The sequence below is a fragment of the Archocentrus centrarchus genome, chromosome 21 (genome assembly GCF_007364275.1).
Source record: "Archocentrus centrarchus isolate MPI-CPG fArcCen1 chromosome 21, fArcCen1, whole genome shotgun sequence".
NCBI classification, from domain to species: Eukaryota; Metazoa; Chordata; class Actinopteri; order Cichliformes; family Cichlidae; genus Archocentrus; species Archocentrus centrarchus.
The window spans coordinates 12,406,877-12,431,706 of NC_044366.1; the positions used below are offsets into that span (position 1 = coordinate 12,406,877).

Here is a 24,830-nt window from a genome sequence, read left to right on the forward strand (position 1 = left end):
GATGAGGAGATCTCTAGGTGCCCAACAAACCCGCCCCCTGCTTGACAACCCCAATTAAACACTCTCCCTCTCCGCATTTGTTCTCAATTACAGATTGAAGAGCGACAACACGAGAGCCTCTAATGCTCATCAAGTGACTGATTTAAAGAGAGACAGAGGAAGGTAAAGCACCACCAGTCTGGGGAAATGTAATTGATATGTGTTGTAAATGAGCAAATAGAGGCAGCTGTGCAGCAACCATAAAAAAAAAAAAAAAAAAAAAAAAAAGCACACTCATGTTCATATACATGAGCCTACACCTATGTACCAACATGTTTTTCATCTCCCAGGTTCTTAACACAATGGATTTAGATATTCAGACAAGACACTTTTCCTCTTATTATTCTATAGAACACAATAACAGTAAATATGTGATTGTGATTTATCCAGCCATTAGTTTAACATCCACAATTTATTAGAGAAAAAAGAAAGTCTTTACAAGAACAATGGCCTATTAAAAGTTGGTCTTCACGGCAATGCATAGACCTTACCACCTCAAAGAGATAAACCTCAAAGGTAATTGCATCACACAGAATATGAAGTACCGTATGATAGCTCCAGTCGCATTACTCAGACTTGTGCAATATTTTCTATGAAGAGGTTACTCACTGCAGCTTTTTAATCTTTTAGAGAGAATTTTTAGATGGCAAACTTGCCCAAAATTTCAATTTTCTTTCAAAAAATATGTCTATGTTGGCAGTAACGTATTAACCCCACACATCGTTCTGCAGAGTGAAGGTCTAAAGTAAGACACAGTTTAGTGAGTAATCTCTGAATTGCAATTTTCTTTTACTTGCCAAGGTGAAAACATTCATTCAAAAATACCTTTGTATTACCCAGTGCAATTGAGTGGTCAAAATGAGCAACTCAGTCAAATCATCTGCAAAAAAGTGTTTTTGCTTTCCGAAGTACCACAAAGTACCACAACTGATGGACTGAATGCTGGTAATATGGGTATTTTCAGTCTTAGGTCAAGTTTTATTTCCTGCATACTGCCTTGTTTCCTGCATCTAAAGCATGTCTTATTTCTACTCCTTTAAGTTATCAGATAGTTTTTATAATAACAAACATGTTACGCTTACTTTTTCTTAATCTGGAATAATGTCTAACAGTTGTTTTCCATTATCAGTGATTATTCTGTGCGTATGTGACAGCACGGAGTGACACAACGGAGCAGGGGCCTGACAGTAACTATTTACACTGGACGTAATTCAAACCACCTCAAGTGTTTAGCAGGGAAACTCTGCGCCTTTCAGTGGTACACTGAACTTAATGACAACTCAGGGGAAATGTGCATTAGCATACCAAATGCATCAAGGAGGTTTCAATTATGTCCTTTGTGGTAGCAGCATAAATAAAGTCTAATACAATGACTGTGCAGACAACAAACAAAACCCCAGGCATTTAAGTTCAGCCGTACTGTGTGATGTCTATTCATACAAGTGCAGATTAAAGAGGACTGTAAATTGAAAAAAAAAAATAGTGCAGAGAAAATTCTCAGTCTAAATTACTATAAATGACTGGTCAAAGATGCTTTTATTTGCTACTTTTTTGGAGACAGTGGATGAGTATGCTTGGTACGTTATTAAAGAAGGACTATTCATTGTGAGAAACAGAAACTCCTGACGTTGATGTATTCAGATCTGCATAAGAGTTAAAGAGGCATGCCTGTCATAAATCTGTATCTCTTATATCTAATTCAAGTATTGTTTTTTACAATGCAATTTTGAAATTGTGCTCCCTTAAAAAAGTAAATAAATGAAAGCATGGCGTCCTGTGGTCATGACATGTCAGCACTGATGCTGAGTGAGGCGGGATTAAATTCATCAGACAGGCTTTGACCCACTACCAGGGTACATACACACTCTGTTTCTCCCTCTCCCTCTCCAGACACTCCCAATTAAACCTGAAGTGCCATGCTTGTTAAACTAAAACCGTCCTTTTCTGAAATGTCACAGTGTCTCCCTGCCGCGTGGCCCGTCTGTAAACAGCTCTGTTGCTGATGCCAGCTTGAACCCCCTGGTGTGTCTCCTTGTGTGTGTTTTCTGAGAGCAAAATTGTCGCTTGCATTAACACTCTGTTGCGAATGCTTGAGTGCACCTTGGACTTGTTGTTGATTTGTTGTTTGGTGTGCTGTATGGGTCGTATTTATATATGTGTGTTTTATGTGATTCATTATGTGAGTCCTTTGCTTTCCACCCACACCCTCATTTGTGTGTGTGTGTCTCTGTGGCTTTTGGGTGAGTGTGTGTATGTGTGTGACATCTCATTTGGGGGGCTGACAGAGTGAAGGATATGTGCTGTAATTGTTGTCTGACTGTCTTCATGCTGTAATTGAAAATGTCTTATCGGTGAAACTTTTGTCAAGATGTTTATAGGAGCATGCCATTTAACATTAACACAGCTGCTCCTTTTACCTGCGCAATTACTTAGGTGTAGCTGGTCTCTGACACCTGATATGGAGCCATTGCCATGCTGGAACTGTGCAAATTACCATGGGCTTAAAAATATTGTTAGTACAATTTGTAAGATATTTACAGTCAAGTTGAGATAGCAGCTTTTTTAAAAACAAAACAAAACAAAACAAAAACCAATACAGTAATGGTTTTGTGTAGGCGCCTGGGTGGCTTAGTGGTGAAGCCGGCGACCACATACATATACCGCGTTGTGGTGTGGGCGGTGCGCGTTCCCGGCCCGGCCCGTCACCAATTTGCCCGCGTGTCTTCCCCTGTACTGTATCTTTCCCCCATTTCCTGTCTCTCTCTACTGTCAATAAAAGCTGATGTGGCCAAAAATGCAAAAAAAAAAAAAGCAATGGTTTTGTGAACTCAAACGCCATCCATCCACCATTCATCCATCCACTCCTCCATGTTCCCAAGCGTCTAGTGATGACTCCTCCTGGTTGGACATGCCCAAAATACTTCCCCTGAGAGGTATCAGGACATATCTTAGTTAAATGTCATGATCTGTGAGTTTGTTATTTTGAGCCTTCCCCAGTATTCCTTAGTGTCAGGTTGCTGCATGTGTATCTTGTCTCATTGTTTTATTTGTCACTTCCTGTTTTACTTTGTTAATGCGTATCTCCTCTGCCTTGTCTCAAGTTTTACTTCCTGTTTTCACATTTTCCCGGATTGCTTTCACCTGTACCTTGTTTTTCCCAGCTGTGTTCACTTACCCATCTTGTCTTCCCTTTGTGGTTTGTCACAATGTCTGTTTAACTTCTCAGTTTGTTCCTTGCTTGCTTTGGATTCAGTTTGCCTTTTGCCTGTGGACTCTTTTGTTTTGTTGGGCTTTGTATCAGCCTAAATAAAGGCTCGCTTTTGTTTCTCAGTCTGACTTTGGAATCTGCATTTGGGTCCTAATCCTGAAAAGCTTAACAGTCAGATATCCAAAGAATCTTAACTGGCTGCTTTCACTGTGGCAGAGCAGCACCTCTACGCTGAGCCACTGCCTAATGAATGAGCTGATCACCCTTTCTCAAAGGGTGAGCACAGACACTCTATGGAAGAAGCTCATTTCCTGTTCATGATCTTATTCATTTGGTCACTACCCACAGCTCATGGGCATTGGTGAGGGTAGGAATGCTGATTTTGAATTAAATGATCAGCTTTACCAAGGTATATGAACTCCTCCACTTGAGGCAGCAATTCAACCTCAACCTTAAGCAGGCAATCCTTTTTTCAAGAACTTGACACTTTCAGAATCAGAATCAGAATCAGAATCAGAATCTGATTCTGATTCTGAAAGTGTCAAGTTCTTGACACTTTCAGAATTTTGTGGTGAAGACTCTCATCCACATGGCTTCATGTTACTTCAGACCACCTTAGTGTAAGCTAGACATCACTGCTTCATGAAACCAACAATAGCAAAAATGTAATCCTACGTAAGACCACTGATCTGGACTAGCTATAGTATATGCCACTGCAAAGCAAGCTCGAGGATGTACAGGGACCAAATGAGTCTAGTTCCAACAATACATTCTCCAGAAACATCAGTTATTAGACACACATTAGACACACAGATATGCCTTTCCCAAGTCAACAAAACACATGTAGACTGGAGAAGTGCACCCTCCAATATTTAAAGAGCTTGTTGAGTGTTTCAAGATAATTAGCCTTAAAAAGAGATTATTAAACATTACAAGTCAGGCCACAAACTGTCACGGTATGTTGTGTTTTTATTCCTAAGGGTGTTCATTATTATATGAATGGTGTGCTATATAGTAATTCTAAATGTATGTTACACAACATTAGTTAAAAATGTTAAAAGATTGCTCTTAGCTTTTTTCTGCCAGAACATCTGAGGAAAGATTCACTGTGGGACAACACTAAATACAGAAAACATATAAATAAACCCACACAAACACCCTGTGATTACATTATTCATAGCACTGCTGAGTGCTCTTACACAGAGTCCGAAAACACACGATGACCTGCTGTACAACACTGAGTGATAACAGTATCAGCTAGATTGTCTTACACTGAGAGGGAAAGATGATGAAAGCTGAAGTGAGAGAGAGAGAGAGAGAGAGGAGAGAGAGAGATGTAGAGAGACATCAAGAGACTGAGCTGTTAATGCAAGAAGATGTATGTGTGCTCTTCTTGCATTCAGTCTAGTCGCCTACAGGGCTGCTAGCTGGGAGAAGTGCTAATGAGAAGGTGGGTGCACATGTTCTACGTCATTAAATAATAGCCTCTTGTAATACACATATGCACTCAAAACACACACATACAGTATTAAATATTTACATTGAGGGAAAAGGTGTGTATAAATACTTTACACCCATAATGGTGTATGATGACTATATGAAACATAGTTATGGTTTTGCCTTATAAAGAACACTGTTTACCTCTACCTATATTTAGTTATGGAAATCAAACAGAAATAAAACTTAATGAGGATAAATTGGTTGCTTTACAACTGAAAGCACCTCTTTTAGTTCCTGCTCCCTGGCTATGTTGGCTGCACCATCCTATGAAGTCACATTTCACATTAATCACAAAAAGCAACAAAAACCTGAAACCTACACTACGGTGCAGTCTTAAGTCCTGAAATGCAGCCTGAAACCATGAAAGGGCCTCCACCGTGTTTTACAGATGGCTCTAGACACTCACTCTCTCCCGGCCTGCTCCATACATACTGATAACAATTTGAACCAACAATTTAAAATGTAGATTTATCACACCATAAGATCTGTTGTCACTGATTTTCAGTCCAGTTCTTGCATAATGTTGCATACCTCAGCCTTTTCACCCTGTTTCCCTCCCTTAAGAATGGGTTCTTGATAACCACTCTTCCCCTGAGACAATCTAGGATGAGGCTTTAGTGAACAGTAGATGGATCAACTGAAGGATCAGATGCCCCTCTAAGGTCCTGTGTCAGGCCTTTGCTGGATGTTTTCCTATGACTTTCAGTTACTGTTCATCTGCTGTACTGCTACTTCTTCTTTTGTCCTCAACTTGTCCAGTTTCCTCAAAAATTTCATGGACACACTGCACACCATGCCAAGACATGCCAAGTTTTTGGCTAATAACGCTCTGGGAATCACCTTGTTGGTGCAAAAATACTATTTTATGCCTGTCAAACTGTATTATCTTTGGCATTTTTTGTAAAGTCAATAAAGAAATGGGAATAAACCTATTTTTGCTACAGGCTGCTAGTGAAGTGCCTAAAGCCATCATTTAAAATTGGTTCTTTGCTAAGTTCTGTGTTGATTCATCCCTTGAGTTAGGTGTTTTTTATTTATATATTCTTAAATGACTAATTGGCCAGTGCTAGGTGGCTTAACAAATAAAAAAAAAAGCCATGAAAATTGTTAGGCACAAGGTATGCTTATATGCATGCCTGACAATGTCGGGGCATGCTCCTAATGAGACGATGCATAATGTCCTGGGGGATTTCTTCCCAGATCTGGACCAAGGCATTACAGAGTTCCTGGACAGTCTAAGGTGCAACCTGGCAGTGTAGGATGGACTGAAACATAATGTCCCAGAGGAGTTCTATTGGATTTGGGTAAGGCAAGCGTGGAGGCCAGTCATTTGTATCAATTCCTTCATCCTCTAGGAACTGAGTGGATATTCTCGCCACATAAGGCCGGGCATTGTCGTGCACCAGGAGGAACCCGGGACCCACTGCACCAGTGTAGGGTCTGACAATTTGTCCAAGAATTTCATCCCGATACCTAATGGCAGTTAGGATATCCTTGTCTAGCCCGTAGAGGTCTATAAGTCCCTCCAAGGATATGCCTCCCCGGACCATCACTGACCCACCACTAAACCTGTCATGTTGAATGATGCTACAGGCAACATGTTCTTAGAGTGAACCTGCTCTCATCTGTGAAAAGCACAGGGCGCTAATGGTGGACCTGCCAATTCTGGTAGTCTATGGCAAATGCCAATCAGGCTCCACAGTGCCAGGCAGTGATCACAGGGCCCACTAGAGGATGTCCAGACCTTAGGCCACCCTCATGAAATCTGTTTGGTTAGAGACATTCACATTAGTGGCCTGCTTTCTTTTCCTTGGCATTTGGCTGCAGTGCTACCTCCTTTTAGATGATTGTTTTATGGTATTTTATGGTACTTGTTTTAAACGTTTTAATTTTTAATTTTCTTATGTTATTTATTGTTCTTAATGTTTTTATTTATTTATTTTTATTTTATTATTTTATTTATTTATTTATATATTTTTATTTTTATTTAGTATAGTCCTTGGGGTTACAGATCTTGTACAGCACTTTGGTCAACGTCGTTGTTTTAAATGTGCTTTATAAATAAACTTGACTTGACTTGACTTGCTGGAGGTCATTTTGAAGGCTCTAGCAGTGCTCATCCCATTCCTCTTTGCATAAAGGAGCAGATACCAGTTCTGCTGTTGGGTTAAGGTCTGTCTCCGGCCCTGTCCAGCTCTCCTAGTGTAACTGACTGTCTCCTGTAATCTCCTCCATGCTCTTGAGACTGTCCTGGAAGACACAGCAAACCTTCTACCTATGGCATGTATTGATGTGCTACCTTGGAGGAGTTGGGAGTACCCGTTCAACTTCTGTATGGTCCAGGCATCACCTCATGCTGCCGGTAGTGACACTGACCCTAGCCAAATGCAACCCTATTAAAAAAAACAGTCAGAAAGATGAGGAGTGACAAATGTCAGTGGCCTCCACTTCTTCACACACTAAAGGCAATTATGGAGTTTCACAGGGTTTTGTGCTAGTACAAATTCTATTCACATTATACATACTTCCCTTATACAGTATTATTAGAAGGTATAGCATACATCTTCACTCAGCTTTATCTATATATGAAGCCAGATGATACACACCACTTAGCTAAACTGCAGGAGTGTCTTAAAGACATAAAGGCCTGGATGACCTCTAATTTCCTGCTTGATGGCATTAGCTTGGCCTCCAGTAACACTATGAGGAACTAAAGGTAGTCCACTTTAAAAAAAATTACACGAAAGTCTGTTTGCTTGGAAACGAAATATAAAGACGAAAACAAATCATTAAGAGAAAAAAAAAAGGTTATTGGTTATTGGGTTGATGATGATCCCTGAATAAACACAGAAAGGTGTGTTTCCAGTTTTTCTCTGCCTAATATGACTTTAATATAGGAATTTTTGAGTTTTTAAATTAAAAATGGTAGAAATGCGACCTTTAAAATGACAATATCATGTGCAAAAACAAAGACTGCAAAAACAAAACAAACAAGCAAAAAAAATGAGCTTCCCTTCACTTAAAGTCAACTTTTTAAAATCTGATATCTCACATTCAACAAATTACTAGAGAAATTTAAAAAAAAATTAATGTCACTTTTTCCACATTTTTCATATATATATCATTTAAAGACTCGTCTCGCTTGGTCCACATAACATTCTGATTTAAAAATGGCCTTTAAAAAAAAAGGAAGAAAGAGACCATTTTCAAGCCATTTTTATTAATGTATGGAAGGAGTTTTTATTAGCTCAGTCTTACTGGAGCACGCTGACACTTCATCCAGGTAAGTACAGAAGATTAAAATACTACTGTGACCAAAGCCACTGGATCTGAAACAAAGAAAAATTTTTGGCTTAAGCCGGGTGGAAAGGATGCCCTTCATTCTAACTTAAGTGGAGTCAAAGCAGCTATTCAGACTTGAGCAGTTCATTGCTTCCTTGAGCTGAATCTAGGTTTACATGTTTGTCAGATACTTCCACTTCCTCTCGCAGTCCAAGGACATGCACGGGGTTAAGTTAATTGGCAATTCTAAACTGACCGTAAGTAAGAATGTGAGTGTAAATGGTTGTCTGTGCGTTAGCCATGTGACAGACTGGTGACCTGTCCAGGGTGTACCCTGCCTCAAGCCCTATAACAGCTGGGATAGGCTCCAGCCTCCCTGTGACCCTGAATTTGATAAACAGAAGAAAATGGATGAATGGATGTTATTTGTGTATGGTATTGCTGTAGGGGCTATCAAGGGAAAATAATTTTAAATACAAAGTAATCTTTGGTATGGAGAAGCTGGAGAAGAAGTGGCTCATTATCTGATCTCACAAAAATCTGATAGATTTAAAAGATGCTTTAAAATTGAATATAAATCCTCATTTTTGGATAGAGATTACTACACTTTCTTCCACTGAATAGCTTTGTTACATTTTCCAATTTTATGCATAAGATTTAAGTTTTAATGAAAGTGACACATTTAGCATATAAAATGTAATTCTGCATCATAGCGTATACTGTAAACAACTAGGTATGACAGATACATTAATCATGTGCTTTTCAAATACCTATGAATGGGATGTTACCGAAATCACAGATTGTTCAAACTGGTCATATCTTCTACCATGGCAGGCAGCTGTCGCATTTAAACTACCAGTTTGTTGTAAACTGGGAACTGAAGGAGCCACCTCAGTCTTCTCCTTCAATGCCTAAGGTGCTCCAGTGGCACTTTGTGTGAGGACTTTTTAATAACAAAGCCTGTTTGAATGCTGGAACAATGAACAGGAGCTGCATTACAGGGCTGACATTGCAGTAAAATGCCATCACATTGCCCAAAGGGCTAGACTTAACCCAACTGTGAAATATGCTTCTTTGAGAGCAAGGGGTTGAGGATAAGGAGAGGAAGCAGGAAATTACTTTAATTTATTGTGCTTTGAGGGGCCAGCATCAGTGCTGATAGGTGGCAGTGTTGAGTCTGCTTATGTTTTTAAATGGCAATAAGTCAAAATGGCCATTTTCAAACAAAGGATTGACTTAGCCAGAAACTGTCTTTGAGCTCAAATGGCACTCTTTACCTCTTGAAAACCTGATGGACATAAAGTGGGTTTTATAAACAACAAAGCTTTATTTAACCCTTTAAAGTTTAAACCATGAAATAATTGCCAAAAAATTAAAAATTTTTTTAAACTGGAGTGTTTATTGAACACTTAATTAACAAATGACAAATTAAATATGTGTATATATATATATATATATATATATATATATATATATATATATATATATATATATATATATATATATATATCAATTTACAATAAATTTACATATATTTTTCAAATTTTTGCATTTTTGTGCAATTTATTGCTTACAGTAGCACTGTATGTGTCTGATTGTATACATCAGGTTTTTAAGTAAAAAAATAAATCACACTGATCATGTAGAGGTCTCAAAAATTCATGTATCAAATATGTTTCACTTGGCATTACAGGGATTAGTATATAAATGCTTCACCACTTCTTGTGGTTTGTATGTGGCATATAGTTCTTCCAAATGCTACACTCAAAACAAACTCAGTGTTACGTAATGTCACTATATACTTATTTTCCCAGTATTATATGGAACAAAGCTGATAGACACAGAGCAAACAGCAGGGATGCAACACATCATTCCTTTACTTCTAGAATATAGAACAAGCCTGCAAATCCACCACAAATTGCCTACCAAATTGTCTTTAGCAATCTGTTTTCCCAAAAGTTGTGAAGAGTAAGTTTATTTGCCTTTACTAAGCTTGTTCTGCCACTCAATTAATGCATAAGAAATATTAAAGGAGCAGAATGAAGAAATCATTTTGGGATAGTCACGCTCAAATCACAGCTGCAGTTTCACCCCTGGCCTGTTGATTACAATGCAGCTGCAAGTGCAGCTGGAAAGCCGCACTGACCTGTGTCACAAGATGAATTGTAATCAACTGTGCAAGGACATCTGGTTCTGGATGGTGTGAGAAAACCACTGAATTGTCTTTGAAAGCATTTTTCAAAAGAGTAATAAGCAAGGCTGTAGTTTGTGGAGATGTTGGATGGATTATTTTTTGGAGGGGAAAAAAAAATGTACAATGACATCCAATTTGTGCCAATACTTCAATTGATTCTGCATCTTGATCATTGTGGTAAAACATATATTTTCTTGATGTTCATTAAACTAATAGCACAAAGTTGGGTGACAGCTTTTTAAGTGTCAATGTCTTTCTTTGAATTAAACTATTAATTTAAAGCAGTTATTAGTTTTAAAATTTCTGCTATATCCATGATATTGTTGTATCCTGTTAGTTACCAGTATTAATATTAGTAGATGACTTCATTCTGTCAGTTGTGAATTGTGTATATTCAAATTCCATATGACAGTTTTTATAAGGTGCTACTTATAAGTACATTAGGGTAGCTTGTAGATTGGAGATCTGTCTGCTGTGGATTATAGACGTGTGTATCTGTTGACCTGACATCAGGCCTTTACTTGGTTTGAAAAGAAGTCGCATTGGACTTTCTTGAAGGTAGCATTCCCAGTGAGCCGTGCTGTCAGTGATAACCCAAAGCTCATATCAGAGAGCTGAGGATCAAGCTGCTACCAAGCCAGCTGAGGTAATCTGTCACACCAAGGTAGCCCCTGAGACAACGGGTGGTGGAATACAGATATACACAACCTTCCTACACACAATTCATCACAAAACACAGATACATGCACATTTCTCTGTATGTATAAACAACGATGATACACGCATCCAAAACACAAACCTAAAATCCTGTAGAGAAGCTTTGGTGCCTGGATCAGCTTTAACACTGGACACAGCATAATGTTTCACTTCATGACTGCCTTCTAAGGCTCTGCTCATTATACTAAATTTCACAAGGATGCAGATTACCACAACGGGATCATCACTTTTAGATCTTAGTATCTTAGTAAGATCTTAGATCTTAGTAAGCAAAATGTGTACTGTTCACCAGAACACACAAAAGTACTTCTATTTTCATAACCATCTCAATAAAATTGTTTACATTTTTTGTCAAAATAAACCACCTAGCCACCTATCATTCATATAACAAAACCAAAGTTACTGCAGAGTTTAGCATTGTGAGAATGTTTTCATATGAATTCCTGCAGAAACCAAAAGGCCAAAAACACAGGACATTCAAAAAAAAATTGCATGGAAAAATGCACCAAAATTAAAGTGACAGATTAGAATGTATTTAATAGAAAAACAGCAGACTGTCTGAAAAATATTCTGTTCACAACTGCAGAAACACAGATGCTCTGTCTCTCTCTCTCTCTCTCTCTCTCAGACTCACATACACACACACACACACGCACACACATATACAAATACATCTTTGGATAGCATGAGGTAACCTCTGCTACCATAATAACAAGTACAAACATCCAAAACCCTTCACATGATCTCGCCCTCATCTGTTATCTAGAATAAGGGAATTAGCAGCTAGTAAAATGATAGTACAGAGGAAAGAATTGATGGATGGGTGATGAGTGGGAATGAAGAAGGGAGGTGAATTAATAATAAAAAAAGCAACATTATGTAATTCTTTGATGCTTGAAGCAGCGAGAGTGAGTGTGTACACAGACTGTAGGGACTTTAGAAAGATGGACTGTTATTATTATAAAGATTTCTCTCGTTGCTGCATGCATTGGTATACTGTGAAGTAAATGGTAATGAAGCAACTTCAGGTTTCATTTCATTGTCTGTATTGCTCATCTTTCCGACTGGTGGATGCATCAATACTTATGTCATATTCACCAAACAGGAATATGACTTAGTATCACACTGACTGTCTTACCTTCTTGATGAAAGGTTACATAAACAGTGAATGATGTAAGAATGGGGCTATACCATTGGTACAGAAATGAGGGAAGCAGAAAAGTTGAAATAGTGCATGTTTATGATAGCAGATATTCTTACCATCTGACAGTATAATTATTTGTAATTTTTACCATCACCCTAAGTTTCATGTTGTAAATAAACACTAACAGTAAAGCCATCAAAATGAATTGAAAACAGCATTGCCATTTGCCTGTAGGTGAATTCTAAGATTTATTATCATACTGTCCACTTGAGCAACTGAAATGCAAAAAATTATTAATTAAATGTAGGTTTAATTAATGCCAAGGATCTGGATTGGTAAGGATTTGGTAAAGACATCTAGGTAAAAGTTAATTAAGAACCAACAACAAAACAATAGTATCAAGACAGCTTGAAAAACCAAGCAAAACTTTTTCCAATCAGAGGGTGGTAACAATAACCCATGGGCAAAGCATTTAACTGGCAAGGTTCTCATAACCCTAAAGCAGTGTCACCTTCACCAACAAATTCTTTTTCTCACTGAGTAAAATTGACTTTGAGTTCATGAACGCTACACTCAGGGAAATGAAAAGCAAGATAAATTATACAAAAGTCGGAACACTCACCAACACATGAGCCATCAATCTCCTCATACCCAATGCTACAGACGCATCTTCCCAGTGGAACCAACCAGTCCCCGTCAGCTCCACAGAAAAGTTTGGGTGTGTCTCTTTCTTCAGCGTGGTCAACACAGGCCCCCCTCACTTCCACCAATGAGGAAGAGTCCACACGAGGCACTGTGTCTGGAAATGAGGCCAGGTTCCTCAAGGTGAATGGGCATTTCTTATAGTAAACCCTCACAGACACTAATGCGATGCAGGCACCAATGTCCTGGAAAGCCAGATAAAAGCCCTTCCTGTTTATGGGTCCGACCTCCCGCACCTCCGTATTGAGCTTGAGGATGCGATCTCCGAGATCCATCTGAGTGAAGCTCTCATCCGCAGCAATGGTGTCAATCTTGGTGTACTGTGCAGGCCTGAATTTGACACCGTGTGCCTCATCTGTCTCATGATAGAATAGATTGAAGGTCTCCTTGCAGGTGCCAGACACCCAAGGGATTGAGTTGCAGTCACGCAAGGTGAAGCGAAGCTCAACGTAGACTTTTTGGGCTGCCTGTCGTGAGATCCAGTTGGAGCGAAGCCAGTTGTTTTGGTTGGGCTCCATCACATTGCAAACCTGGAATGTATGGATAGGACGGTTGTGCTCGTCCATCTCTGTGATGGCGTCCCACTAAGGAAGAAATAATAAGAGTGTAGAGAGTCGAGGGATAGAAGAGGGAAGAAGGGGTAAAAGGGAAAGTCAAAGAAAGAAACAGTGAGTATTAATGGCAGGTGATGGCATTCAATATAAAATTGATGGACAAAATGAACAACAGACTAATAAAATATTAATTTTGTCCAAAGGGTAGCACTGAAGGAAAACTGTGGTCATTTCAATTCAGAAGATTGATGCTGTACAGAGCATGAATGCAATCTGTAAACTGTAATATCTGCCTGCTTGCTTCTGCCTATTATGAGATGCTTTGTGTATATATTATATTCAAATCAAGTTCTGAAAATAGCACATTTACTTGTAGAGATATCCTTCTCTGGACTAAGTTTAAAGTTAATGCCAGCCAGACCAGGCCTTACTACAGTCAAGCAAAAATCCTTAACAAACTAATAATCTTTTTTCCTTGTATTCCTAGAGGTAGGTTTGCTCCTAGTATGATGTCTTTCTCCAGCTGCCTAGTCATCAGCTCTGCAAGTCTCAGGTCACATGATTAGGGAGCACTGCAGCTTTGCAGGGTCATTAGGTTACCTGTCCCCATGTTGATGGGAAAGAAGTTAATGGGGGTTTTTAGCCTCCTGGTCCTCTAGCACTCTCAGGTTTTATTAGAGTGGCGACTGGCTACATGGGCGACCCCAAAACCACCCAACATTGACCTCAAAGAATCAAATTACCTGCCTGGGAAAAAAGGCTCTCAAATCAGTTCGCTTACAATGCAGCACTGGACTCGCCACAAGCTGCAGAGTTTGCCCTTGTGTGTGTTTGTGTGTATATTTAGACTCAGATTTACCCCATTTACCTCATAGGTTATACTATATATGACTGAGATTTATTTTTACCCATCTACTACTACTACTATCATTACTTTGCATACATCTTACTAGATGTAACACTTAGCATGAATACATAATTTTCAAGCATCGAAAGCTTGATTCGGCCACTGTGACTTCTGCAGTGAACCTTGCTCATGGAGTATACACATCTGTCTCCTTCTGCGAGCCAAACACTAAAATCAACACTGTTTTCTGAGATGTGAGAAATATGCTTCAAGGTGTAGAAGGCCATGTATAAAGCTTTTAATTACCAACACATTAACATAAGTGATTTGAATACATCAAACATACACACATTTCCTATTCCCAGTCTTAGGTCTGGGGGGAGAGATGTCTGTTCTAAATGATGGCTGGAAAATAGCTTGTTTATAGGCAAACAAAATCCGGAGGGTTATGATAGAGCTGCTGGTTAATTTACCAATACTATTTGCCTGATAAGCTTGCACATTTAATAAGCTGTTTTTTTCACTTAGCTAAATATTACCTCTTGATGAGAGTAGTAATCAAAGCCTAATGTTTGCTCTCACATACTCATTATCCTTTTTAATAACATGTTCTAATTCAATCATCCAAAGACAGCAGGTTTTAATCTGCTCTTTGCGCAAGGTGTAAATGTAGCATTACAGTCAAACAAATTGAATTTGATTAGATGTGATGTTGCCATCAAAAGTACACACTAAATTCAGTTGGACAAAGTGCAACTTATCTGCATACAGAACCTGAAATTAAAAAAAAAAAAAGTCAAAATTAAAAAATAGAAATAAATAATTTCTGAAAAAAAATATGAAAAAAAAAATGCAAAAATAATACCAACAAACTTGAGAAACAGACTAAAAAACATAAACAAGAAACGTGGATCATTATTTTCCATATTAAAAAAAAAGTGCTAGTGGACATATGGAGATTTCTCTTTGGTAAACTCATATGGATTAATCTGGATTCCAAAGCTTTTAAAATATGATTTCAGAAGTGATGTCTGTGATAAAATCTATGCCCTGGCTCCAGACAGAGAAAAGCCAATTAATGACAGGATTATCAAGTATCTGTGCATAAAAGCAACATTTTCCAGTGATGGAAAATGTTTTCCTCACTGCTACTCAAATGTTTTTATTTAAGAAAGGTACGCTCGATAATGAGGGTGAGCATCTTTCTGATTCAAGGTCTAACCAAAGTGATTTAGGATACTGTGCAAACCATTCTTCCATTTTTTTACTTTTTTTTTGTGCCACTGCATTGACTGAAGATGATGATGATGATGAAAGTTTGTTATTGCAAGGCCTCCATTTACCACTGGCTATTGGAATTTCTGAACTCTTGTGTTAGGATGACAACTAAGGGTGTACTCACACTAGTCACGACTGTTCCTGTGCTCACTGGCCTGCGCTAACACTATTTTTAAGACACAAACTACAAGGATGCTCCGGTTTGTCTCTGCATCTAAACTCTATTTCGTTCTTTTGGAAAGCTCTCTTATAGAACACAGTTTATTTAATCTGTGGCTTAATTTGGGCTGTTTTTGAAAGCAGTGAGACACTGTCTTATAACATGCCTTATTTAGCAAAGCAATTTTCATGGTGACAAGGATTACTATTTAAGAAAGGGCTGAAGGTACATGCTTGGAATCATAGTAGATGTGTACTAGAGCATTACACCCAGCAGTACACATTTTTACATAATATAAAAATGTCATTTTGCAATATCATTGCTATAACAATGCATTTATGTTCCCTAGTGAGCACAACAACAAGACAAACCCAGGTATCTCTGAGAGCAAGAGCCATGTGTCAGCCTGTGATAATGATATAGTACCTAAAAAAGGAGCTACTTAAACAACCTTCAACAAAGTGCAGTACTTTGTAAAATATGCAAGAAAACTGTTCCTGCTAAAGGTTGAAACAACATTCTTGTTTTGCTACTTGAAGCTAAAACACACCGTCAAAAACACCCAGGATATGAAGGAGGAGATGCTAACAGATTGTGAGTGTGATCTTGTTTTTCTCACATCAGCCCTCTGCATATCGTCCTTCACTACATCCATGAATCTTCTGTGGTCTTCCACTTTTTTGTGCCTAGCAGCTCCATATTCAACATCCTTTGTCCAATATATCTACTATTCCTCCTCTGTACATGTCCAAATCAGCTTTGACCTCATCTGTCAACCTGTCCACCACCATTGCAAACAAAAAGGGGCGCAGAGCCAATCACTGATCACCCCAGCCCCACCTTAAACCCATCTGTCACTCCTACCACACACCTCACCACTGTCTCGTTGTTGTCATACATGTCCTGCACCACCCTCACATACTTCTCTGCTACTCCTGACGTCCTCATGTGGCACCACAGTTCTCCCTCTGCACTCTTTTCTTAAAATTTACAGGGAAAGCCCTACTTAGGCAATTTTTGTGCTTACATTTGACTTATTATGCCAGTATACCATACCCAACAATCACACTTATCAAACAAACTGAACTCTGGCAGTCAAATGTGCCTGGAAATGGTACAAATTACCTGGTGTGATTAAAACCCTATGCACCACTTCAAAAATGCTAAAGACCTATCAACAACCATTTCTTCAAGAAATTATTGGTAACTGTAGCTACTCAGCAACAGGCCTAATATTTAACCTTTAAAAATTACAGTATATTTAAAGCACACACCTTTTCATTTATTATTTTTATTTATTTATTTTTTTTTAAATTTCTGTCACTCATACTCAGAACACTGATCTTCAGTTTAGCCTGGAACTTGCTCCAGCGTTTAAACGTGCTGATTCAATCCACCCTTCAGGCTTTTTCAATCTTATTTGGCCACTTAGTCAGCTGTTGACCTGCAGAGGCGTCTGTAGGAAGAAAGATGCATCAGCGCCCTTGAGCACAGCTTTCTTTTAACAGTTGTAGGTGCCTTATCCTAGAGGAGTAACTCAAGAAACCGAATTATACAGGATAATGGTGTGTCCTAGTTTAAAGGGTTTACAGGTTTAGGATATTGTGTGACTTTACCAATGGCTTCTAGCTCGAAGCCAAAGAAAAGATGACATTGTTATTTGGTAATTCAAACCAATAATGCTTCAAATCTTGTGTATTTGCCAGAATTCCTATATTAAAACAAATAAATACCTTCAGCTGTTATCATAGTGCTACAATGACATTAAAAGTGGTGTTTAAAGTGAAGACCCATGTTAAGTGTTGAACAAGTGAGCAAGCCATTTAACCCTAATGTATTATATGCAAGTACATGGCTTTAGTGACCACTAAAAATGACAGTTGAATTAGTTCTTTATGTATGCTTGCACACAAACAGGCGCACACAGAGAGAGCAAGGTCAAACATACCCCTCAGTCTCTCTGAGCAGGACGTTTTTATAGGACACCAAAGCACTTCTTTTCTGATGAGCTAATATCATAGGAAATATAAAATCCCTTCTATTAGATGGCATTTTTAATAGAGAATTATTAAATAAGAGACACAAAACTGAGGAAGAAAATAGAAAGCAGCAGACAAAGAGAAGAGTTAAGAAAAGTTACAAAGGAGGAGGTCAGAAGATGTAAGAAAAGCCCCAAAGTTAGCTGGCAATGAAATGAGCTTGAGTGGCAATGCAGATAAACCAAAGTGTCCAGTGTCAGAAAGATTAAGGCAGCGATACCAGAGTGATTCATCTCAGAGGGGTAAACCAATCCACTGTGACAGAAACACACAGCTGTTTAAACCCCCAACTAAACACCACTCACAGCTGATCCACAAGACCTCCAGGACTTTGACATTTTGTCAGCTAACTGATAATGTCAAGCAGCCGTTTGGTGGCAGCACTTTAAAATAAGCCACTGGAGATTTACATTATGAAGCTGGGAAGCAATAATGCATTTCATGTATTTGCTCTTAATCATTTCAAATTTCAGTGACAGCATCACCCTTTTGGGCCAAAGCCTGCAGTCCACTTACCAACTGCAATCCCCTTCCACACTCCACTTCATTATTGTATGCTTGCTGCTGCTGCTGGGTTGCAATCTAAGTGTTGGATGACTTCTTTTTCAAAGTGCCAAACTTTAAGTCTTGCCTGGACACCTCACTACCTTGCCATCCAGGCTTAACATGCATAATTGAAAAATGGCCAGAAAATGTGGTTGATTGATTGCAGCCTGGGACCAAGGCCTTTACAGTCCATCTCTCTCACCCATGCAATCGAGTCAGTCATTTTACTGGCGACTCGCCTGGGGGTGAGCTCCTTTTATTAACACTGTGAAATCCAGAGCCCTATTGAGAGTTACACTTAACTACAGTGTCATAACCAGCTCGGCTCATCTTCACTTGAAATTAAATTTTTAGCGATTATAAACATTCCCACTACTCAGTTGGATTTGTGCCTGTAAAGACAAAGAATTAAAGAATATTTTAAAACCCAAAGTCCCCCTGTGTGAATGATGTGTTATGACCCACTTTTAAAAGACTTAATAATTATCTAACTGACATTGGGGCAGGTTAAAGAGCAATGCTTTAATGACAAGATTAACTTCTTTTGCAGATTTTGGCTGACACACATTTATATGCACAATCTAAAAAATACTCGTGATTTCTTTTCCATATATTCTCTATCTCCCATCCTTTAAGCATACCGCACACTGTGGAAAAACAGTAAGGCACTAAGGAGATTTTATTCTGAGCACTTAGCTGCTGCACATTTTGTAAGTGTGAACAAACCAAGTAGTGGGAGTTAAGTGGCCACTGGAGATAAAACTAGCAGCTGTTACACCAATACCATGAGATGGTATCTGTGCATGTGTAGAATAAACATTAAATCCCCTAACTAACATCCTCACAGTCAGATTCAGTCACACAAATGAACATACTCTCTCAACTCCAACTACGCTCAACTATACAATTATATTATACATTTTAACTATTTAGAATTAGTATAGCTATAAACAGTTCAGTGCATGGGAATGACCAAATTTAAGGATGCTCAAATATATTCTTGAAATTTATGAACAATTTTTGTGGCTGAATATTAAATAAATGAATAAATCTTATTAAATCTATCATGCTAGAAAGTTGGAAGGGGAACTAAAAACAATTCAGGGACAAATACCAAAAGTCACATGGGCTCCTAAGAGGACACTGACATTACAGAGAATACACAGGTGTTCACCTGGGCCACAGGAGATTGGGTCTGAATAAATATTCAAAATTTATGACTAAATGTCCTGCTGCCTTACTCTTTCTACACAGAGCCAGAATTGATTCTGCTGGTTGAACACTGCCCACACACACACACACACACACACACACACACAAACACACACACACACATACTGTGTCAAAGGAGTTGGGAGCTGGTGTTTCTAGTCTCCAAAGACTCCTCTGAATTACAGTGAAAATTGGCAAAAAAATGGATGTGAAAGAGAAAACTGGCCAACATGCACACCTACAGGCAGCTATATTTAGTTATATAATTTTTTCAACCCATTTTCTTTTTGATTCCCATCCAAACATCTTTATGTAAAGCTTTACAGGATGCACACATTGAAGTAAGTCATTGTTTCTCTGTCTTGCGTTTCTTTCTGCCTTCTGAAAGGAACTTTGTAATCTGGCATTTTTCATGGTTTTCTCTAGAGGCAGAAAGTGACTGGATCTGGTCACAGAAAAAAAAATCTAATCAAATTCATATGACAGATTATTTGGTGCTATTTAGGGACCGCATTATTTCTTGAGATTTGCCAGTGTTTATTTGCAAATGTTATAAAATTTAATGTCAACAAATAATGTTTTTTTGTCTTTCTAAAAAGGGTTAAGACTTTTTTTTCCTCCTGTGATTTATCTTTTAATTTTCTATTTTTACATTTTTTGTTGTTCTGTCTGTCCTCTGCTTGTCTCATTTTCTCTGCCTGAGGTGTGTTCTATCCCTCTCTCGTACACTTTGTTTCCTGTGCACTCTCTCCCTGTGAATGTGAGTCCTTGTGTGTTGCCACTGTCACTTGGATTGAGAGATTTTTATTTAATTGCAGAGCATCCCTTTGTGATGGATGAAAAAAAACACCACCACCACCTCTGACACACACACACACACACACACACACACACACACACACACACACACACACACACACACACACACACACAGTAACAGTAATAGTTATTAGAGAGATGGATGAAGAGCCTTAGCTCACTAGGGAACACGATGCCAGATCTTTGATGTTAAGAAAAAAGGCACAATGAGAAGAAAGGAAATCAACTGAAAAAAGGGAAAAGTAAAGAACACAAACAAACACAAAACAGTAGAATGTTTTTTTCACAATATTCTTTAACTCTAGGAAAATTAATAATTGCTGGCTGAAGAGTTGTGACTGCAAGATCAGTGAAGAAACTTCCCCCTTCTTCCTTTAATACAGGGGTCTTCAACTCCTGCAGGACACCGGCTCTTGAGGCCTGGAGTTGAAGACCCCTGCTTTAATATAATTTTTTTTACATTGAAATCACCTCATTAGGATCAACAGCAGGTGACTCACTCACAAAATTATGCTTGCATATTAGCTAAACATCTTTCCATCTTTATGTAGAAACAGAAAAAAAACCTGAAGTATAGATTTAACTAAAATCTTAGATAAATGGACATATACGCTAGCCTGCATTCAGACCAAATCTATGCACTTTTTTCTGCGTCTATGTATGAAGAGAAAAATATGTTTGTGTGTGTGCGCGCAGAGTGTGTCTGTATTTGTGTGCATCAGGAGCTGGTCTATAGAGGGCTCATTATGGACAAGTGACTAAGCTTAATTTGGGGAGTTCCGTCGATATCTGGCAACCTCAGTCGGGCCATTGTTCTCAACTGTGTCAACAAGAAAATCAATACTTTGATTGGAGAATTATGGAAATGGATTTTCACTGTGTACTTTTAAACTTCCAATTAAATTACTAAGGGTGTGCCAATGAGGAATACTGGCAGCACTTGTTCACTGAACAAAAGCCTGCTTAACAATACTGGACATGTCATAAAATCTTTTGCATTGACACCTTAGAATAAATGAAGGTGACTCTCAATTTTCCATGTGACTTCCTAGTGGTGGAATTATTTATCATACCTGCATCGTCAATAGTAATAATGTTAAGTGTGTATCATGACTGCTCTTCTTTTCCTCTTAATTTCTCTTCAGTGATTTTCACACATGCAGTGGGTGCCTAAATGTTCCTAGACATTACCCATCAAATGTGCATGTAAGAATGCAACACATTCAAGAAAATTAAGTGGTCTTTAACCTGCCAGCTCATTAATACAACATCCATGAGGTGTCCAATTGTACCCATGTAAGAACAGCACAGGTAATTGTCCAGTAAATTCTCTATGAGCGAGTGGACATAATGTGGTTTCATCCTGCATCCCTTACCCGGGTAATACCCTCATCTTACTTAAAGTATTTCCAGTTATGAAAATGCATCTGAAGTGGACTAACTCCTTCTGTGTGTTGTGTGAGAACAATTAGGACAATGCTGCATGTTGATTTTCCTGACTTTGAGTGACGTTTGTGTGGGAAAAGAGATTTACTCTGAAAAGTATGGCGATAATAACTGAGATGCATAAACTTATAATGTCAAAAACAAGGCCAAAAACTAGATTTGCAATAATATTATTGTCTAATAACATGCGTATCATTTTGTTTTTGTCACCTCTGAACTGACAACAGCCTCAACATGATAATAAAATCTCAAAAGTTGATGAGTACTTATAAGGCTGAATTACACATCTTTCTACAATTGTTGGGTGTAAGTGTCACTTCTGTAGCCAGATCGACATCATAATTGAAGTTATTCCACTCAGACCTATATGCACTTATACTATTTTCTTTTTACAATAAAACATTATTCTTTTGGACTAGTTCACCATGTGAGTGGCACTAAACGGAACCATTACGTTGTTTTGTGGATAAGAATTACTATAAAGTAAGGCATTTCTGCCAGAACCTACTTAGAAGACTAGCAGTAACGGATATTTGACTACATGCAAGAAATCACACATCCAACCTATCAAACACCTTTACAAAAAAAAAAAAAATCTTCTGTAGGGATGCACAGATATGCATGCATCAGATATTAGTCGGATACAGGCATAAATAGATGGACCAGTTATCTGTGACATTTGTGTGACTCTAAAGGATCAGTCTATTTAATTCCACATTATTCTTTGTTCTGCTATTCTGTTTACAGCAGTTTGTGACTTCACTGGCACCAATCTCTGTGGTGTTCTGCCTCTCTCTCTGTATTTCATTTATGACATGATGTTTATCAGTTGTTGATAAACTTTTACATTAACTTTTACAGGAGGTTAACAAGTTGTTGAAAACTCAATTAACGTTATGTCACCTCATCTGCACCGCTACGGGAGAGGTGACCACGGTGAAACTGGAAACAGAGGAAGAAACCAGAATAACTTTAAGAACTATGAATGACAGCAAAACACAGCAGAGATTTTCACGCTGAACTGATATGACACAAGTGTTAGTAAACAAGGTACACAACATGAATGGAATTTCTTGTTTACTTTTTTCTTTGCCACAGTATTACTTAATATTTATGCATTACATACCCGTTCTGTTCATGTATATATGTGTTTGTTATATTTTCTACTCCTCCTGATGATGTAAGACACTTCTAACAAGCCTGAGCTGTCATGTTTTCAAATTTCAACACATTTTTTTTTTTTTTTTTTACCTCCAAGGGTGCTTTCACCCCCAAGCATCGTGGCTGTCTCACACAAAGACCAAATGAGATTGCCATTTTCATGAGATCATTTCACTGGGTTGTAGAGGCCAGTGCTCAGAAAGGCAGAAAAACAGCCATCATCCTTGAATACAACAGCAACAAAGCAGGTGCGGATGAGGAGAGAGAAGACCAGCCTGCTGGCCTCTGTCATATAGCACTACATAATAGATATCAGCACCTAGAATGTCAATTTGAAATGTAGGGGGTTAAACCCTGAACTTGAAACTAGAGGACACGCCACAACAACAGGAGAGGTGCTTTTCTGAAAAAGACCCTTGTGACTACTTCTCTTATATACAAAGTAAATATTATAATAATTTCAACTATGTGGTTTAGCTCAATTATTGTTTAGTTACTTAGTTTTCCAATAGATTGTCATTTAAATAACTGTCACTATCTCCAGGATTAAGAGCTTCATCTGATAATTCATGCATTGGCATTCTCTTGGCCTATGCACAGGTCAAGAATTAAACACTACAAACAATCACCACAGTGTTACCAATACTCCTGTATTCCCACAAAATATAGTGAAATCTGCCCCCAAATATGAGTCACCTGCTGCCTTCTGTATCATTGAAACCATTGATTTATAAGTTGTATAAGTTATATATTTGTTTGACAGTGTTTTTTTAGGGAGTGATTAATCAGTTAAACCAAGAAAGACCAACATTACTCTTCCACACAATCTCTCTCAAACACAGTATCCCTTTGCCTGTCAGCCACACACACCTAAATCAATAGGAGCAAGAGAAAAGCAGTGAGCAAATGAAATCCAAAGACCCCATGCTCCATTCATTCTTGCATCTATCACAGTGGAAGTGTGGTGAGAAGGGTGGAGCCAGTGCTCTGCAATCTGTCATCCCTGTAGTGCTCTCACAAAAAGGCAGTGTTGGTCATGTCCTGAGTCATCCAAGTCAAAGATAGCTGAGGGAAATAAAGATAGAGTTCAAACTGTGTAACATCTCGAAGACTGCTGATATTGTGTGAAAGTCATATTTAGTTACTTTGTCTCGTGATTTATTTTTAAAAGAGAAAGAATACACCAAATGTTTACTGATTGAGTGTATGGCAGTTCAATGCAGCGTGGCCTCAGTTTGTGAAATAGTCATGACCTCTGATTTACTGATGAATGTTTTTGAGCGTTTTTTTTTTGTGATCCTGAATTCAGTTTTTCAACAGTGAGGTCTCATATGTACTGATTTGTATCCATATACACAAAATTCATATTTTCCACTTATAAAAGTAAAAAAAAAAAAAAAGTCCACATTTAGAGGTTGGAGGGATTTGGTAGTTGGGCAAATTATCTCATAGCTAACACCAGAGACCACTATGAGTCATACACATAGCAGATTTTCAAATATCATTTGTATCACTTTTTAATACATCATTAATGCAACATATATTACTTGAAGTTGTACTGACTGTATAAGAATTACTGTAAATCCTGAACAGTTAGTGCCAAACTTCTGTTAAAGTCCTGGAATTAAAGCTGAAAGTCTGCACTTCAATCACAGCTTGATTGTTTAATTAACCACTGTGGTGGTGTAAAAGAGGCAAAATTACAAAACACACACGCACTTAAGCACGCACGCACACACAAAGCCCTACAAATATTTAGCCATACAAACTAACTCTGGTCAGTGTAGTACCTCAACGAGAGCTAAGCACAGGGATTATAGGCTAATCTATAACCTAATTCTATACCTAACAAAATAAATAAATAAATAAAATCATATAAACTTTTAAAAACAGGCACAGTTGCACTTTAACAACCTTTTCTGGACAAGTAATACATACCAAAAAGAAAAGAAAACAAAAAGACGCTTCAGCAAACTGAGTGA

At 38.2% G+C, this 24,830-nt stretch overlaps 1 protein-coding gene across 2 annotated transcripts in view; it reads right to left on the reverse strand.

The window, feature by feature from the left end:
* Window positions 1-24,830, reverse strand: part of epha6 (eph receptor A6) — a 183,995-nt gene that overhangs the window by 126,516 nt on the left and 32,649 nt on the right. For both annotated transcript variants that reach the window (XM_030757617.1, XM_030757616.1), the window contains one exon: window positions 12,707-13,370. In XM_030757617.1, coding sequence (XP_030613477.1) covers window positions 12,707-13,370 — 664 coding nt within the window. The remainder of the gene's footprint in view (window positions 1-12,706; window positions 13,371-24,830) is intronic.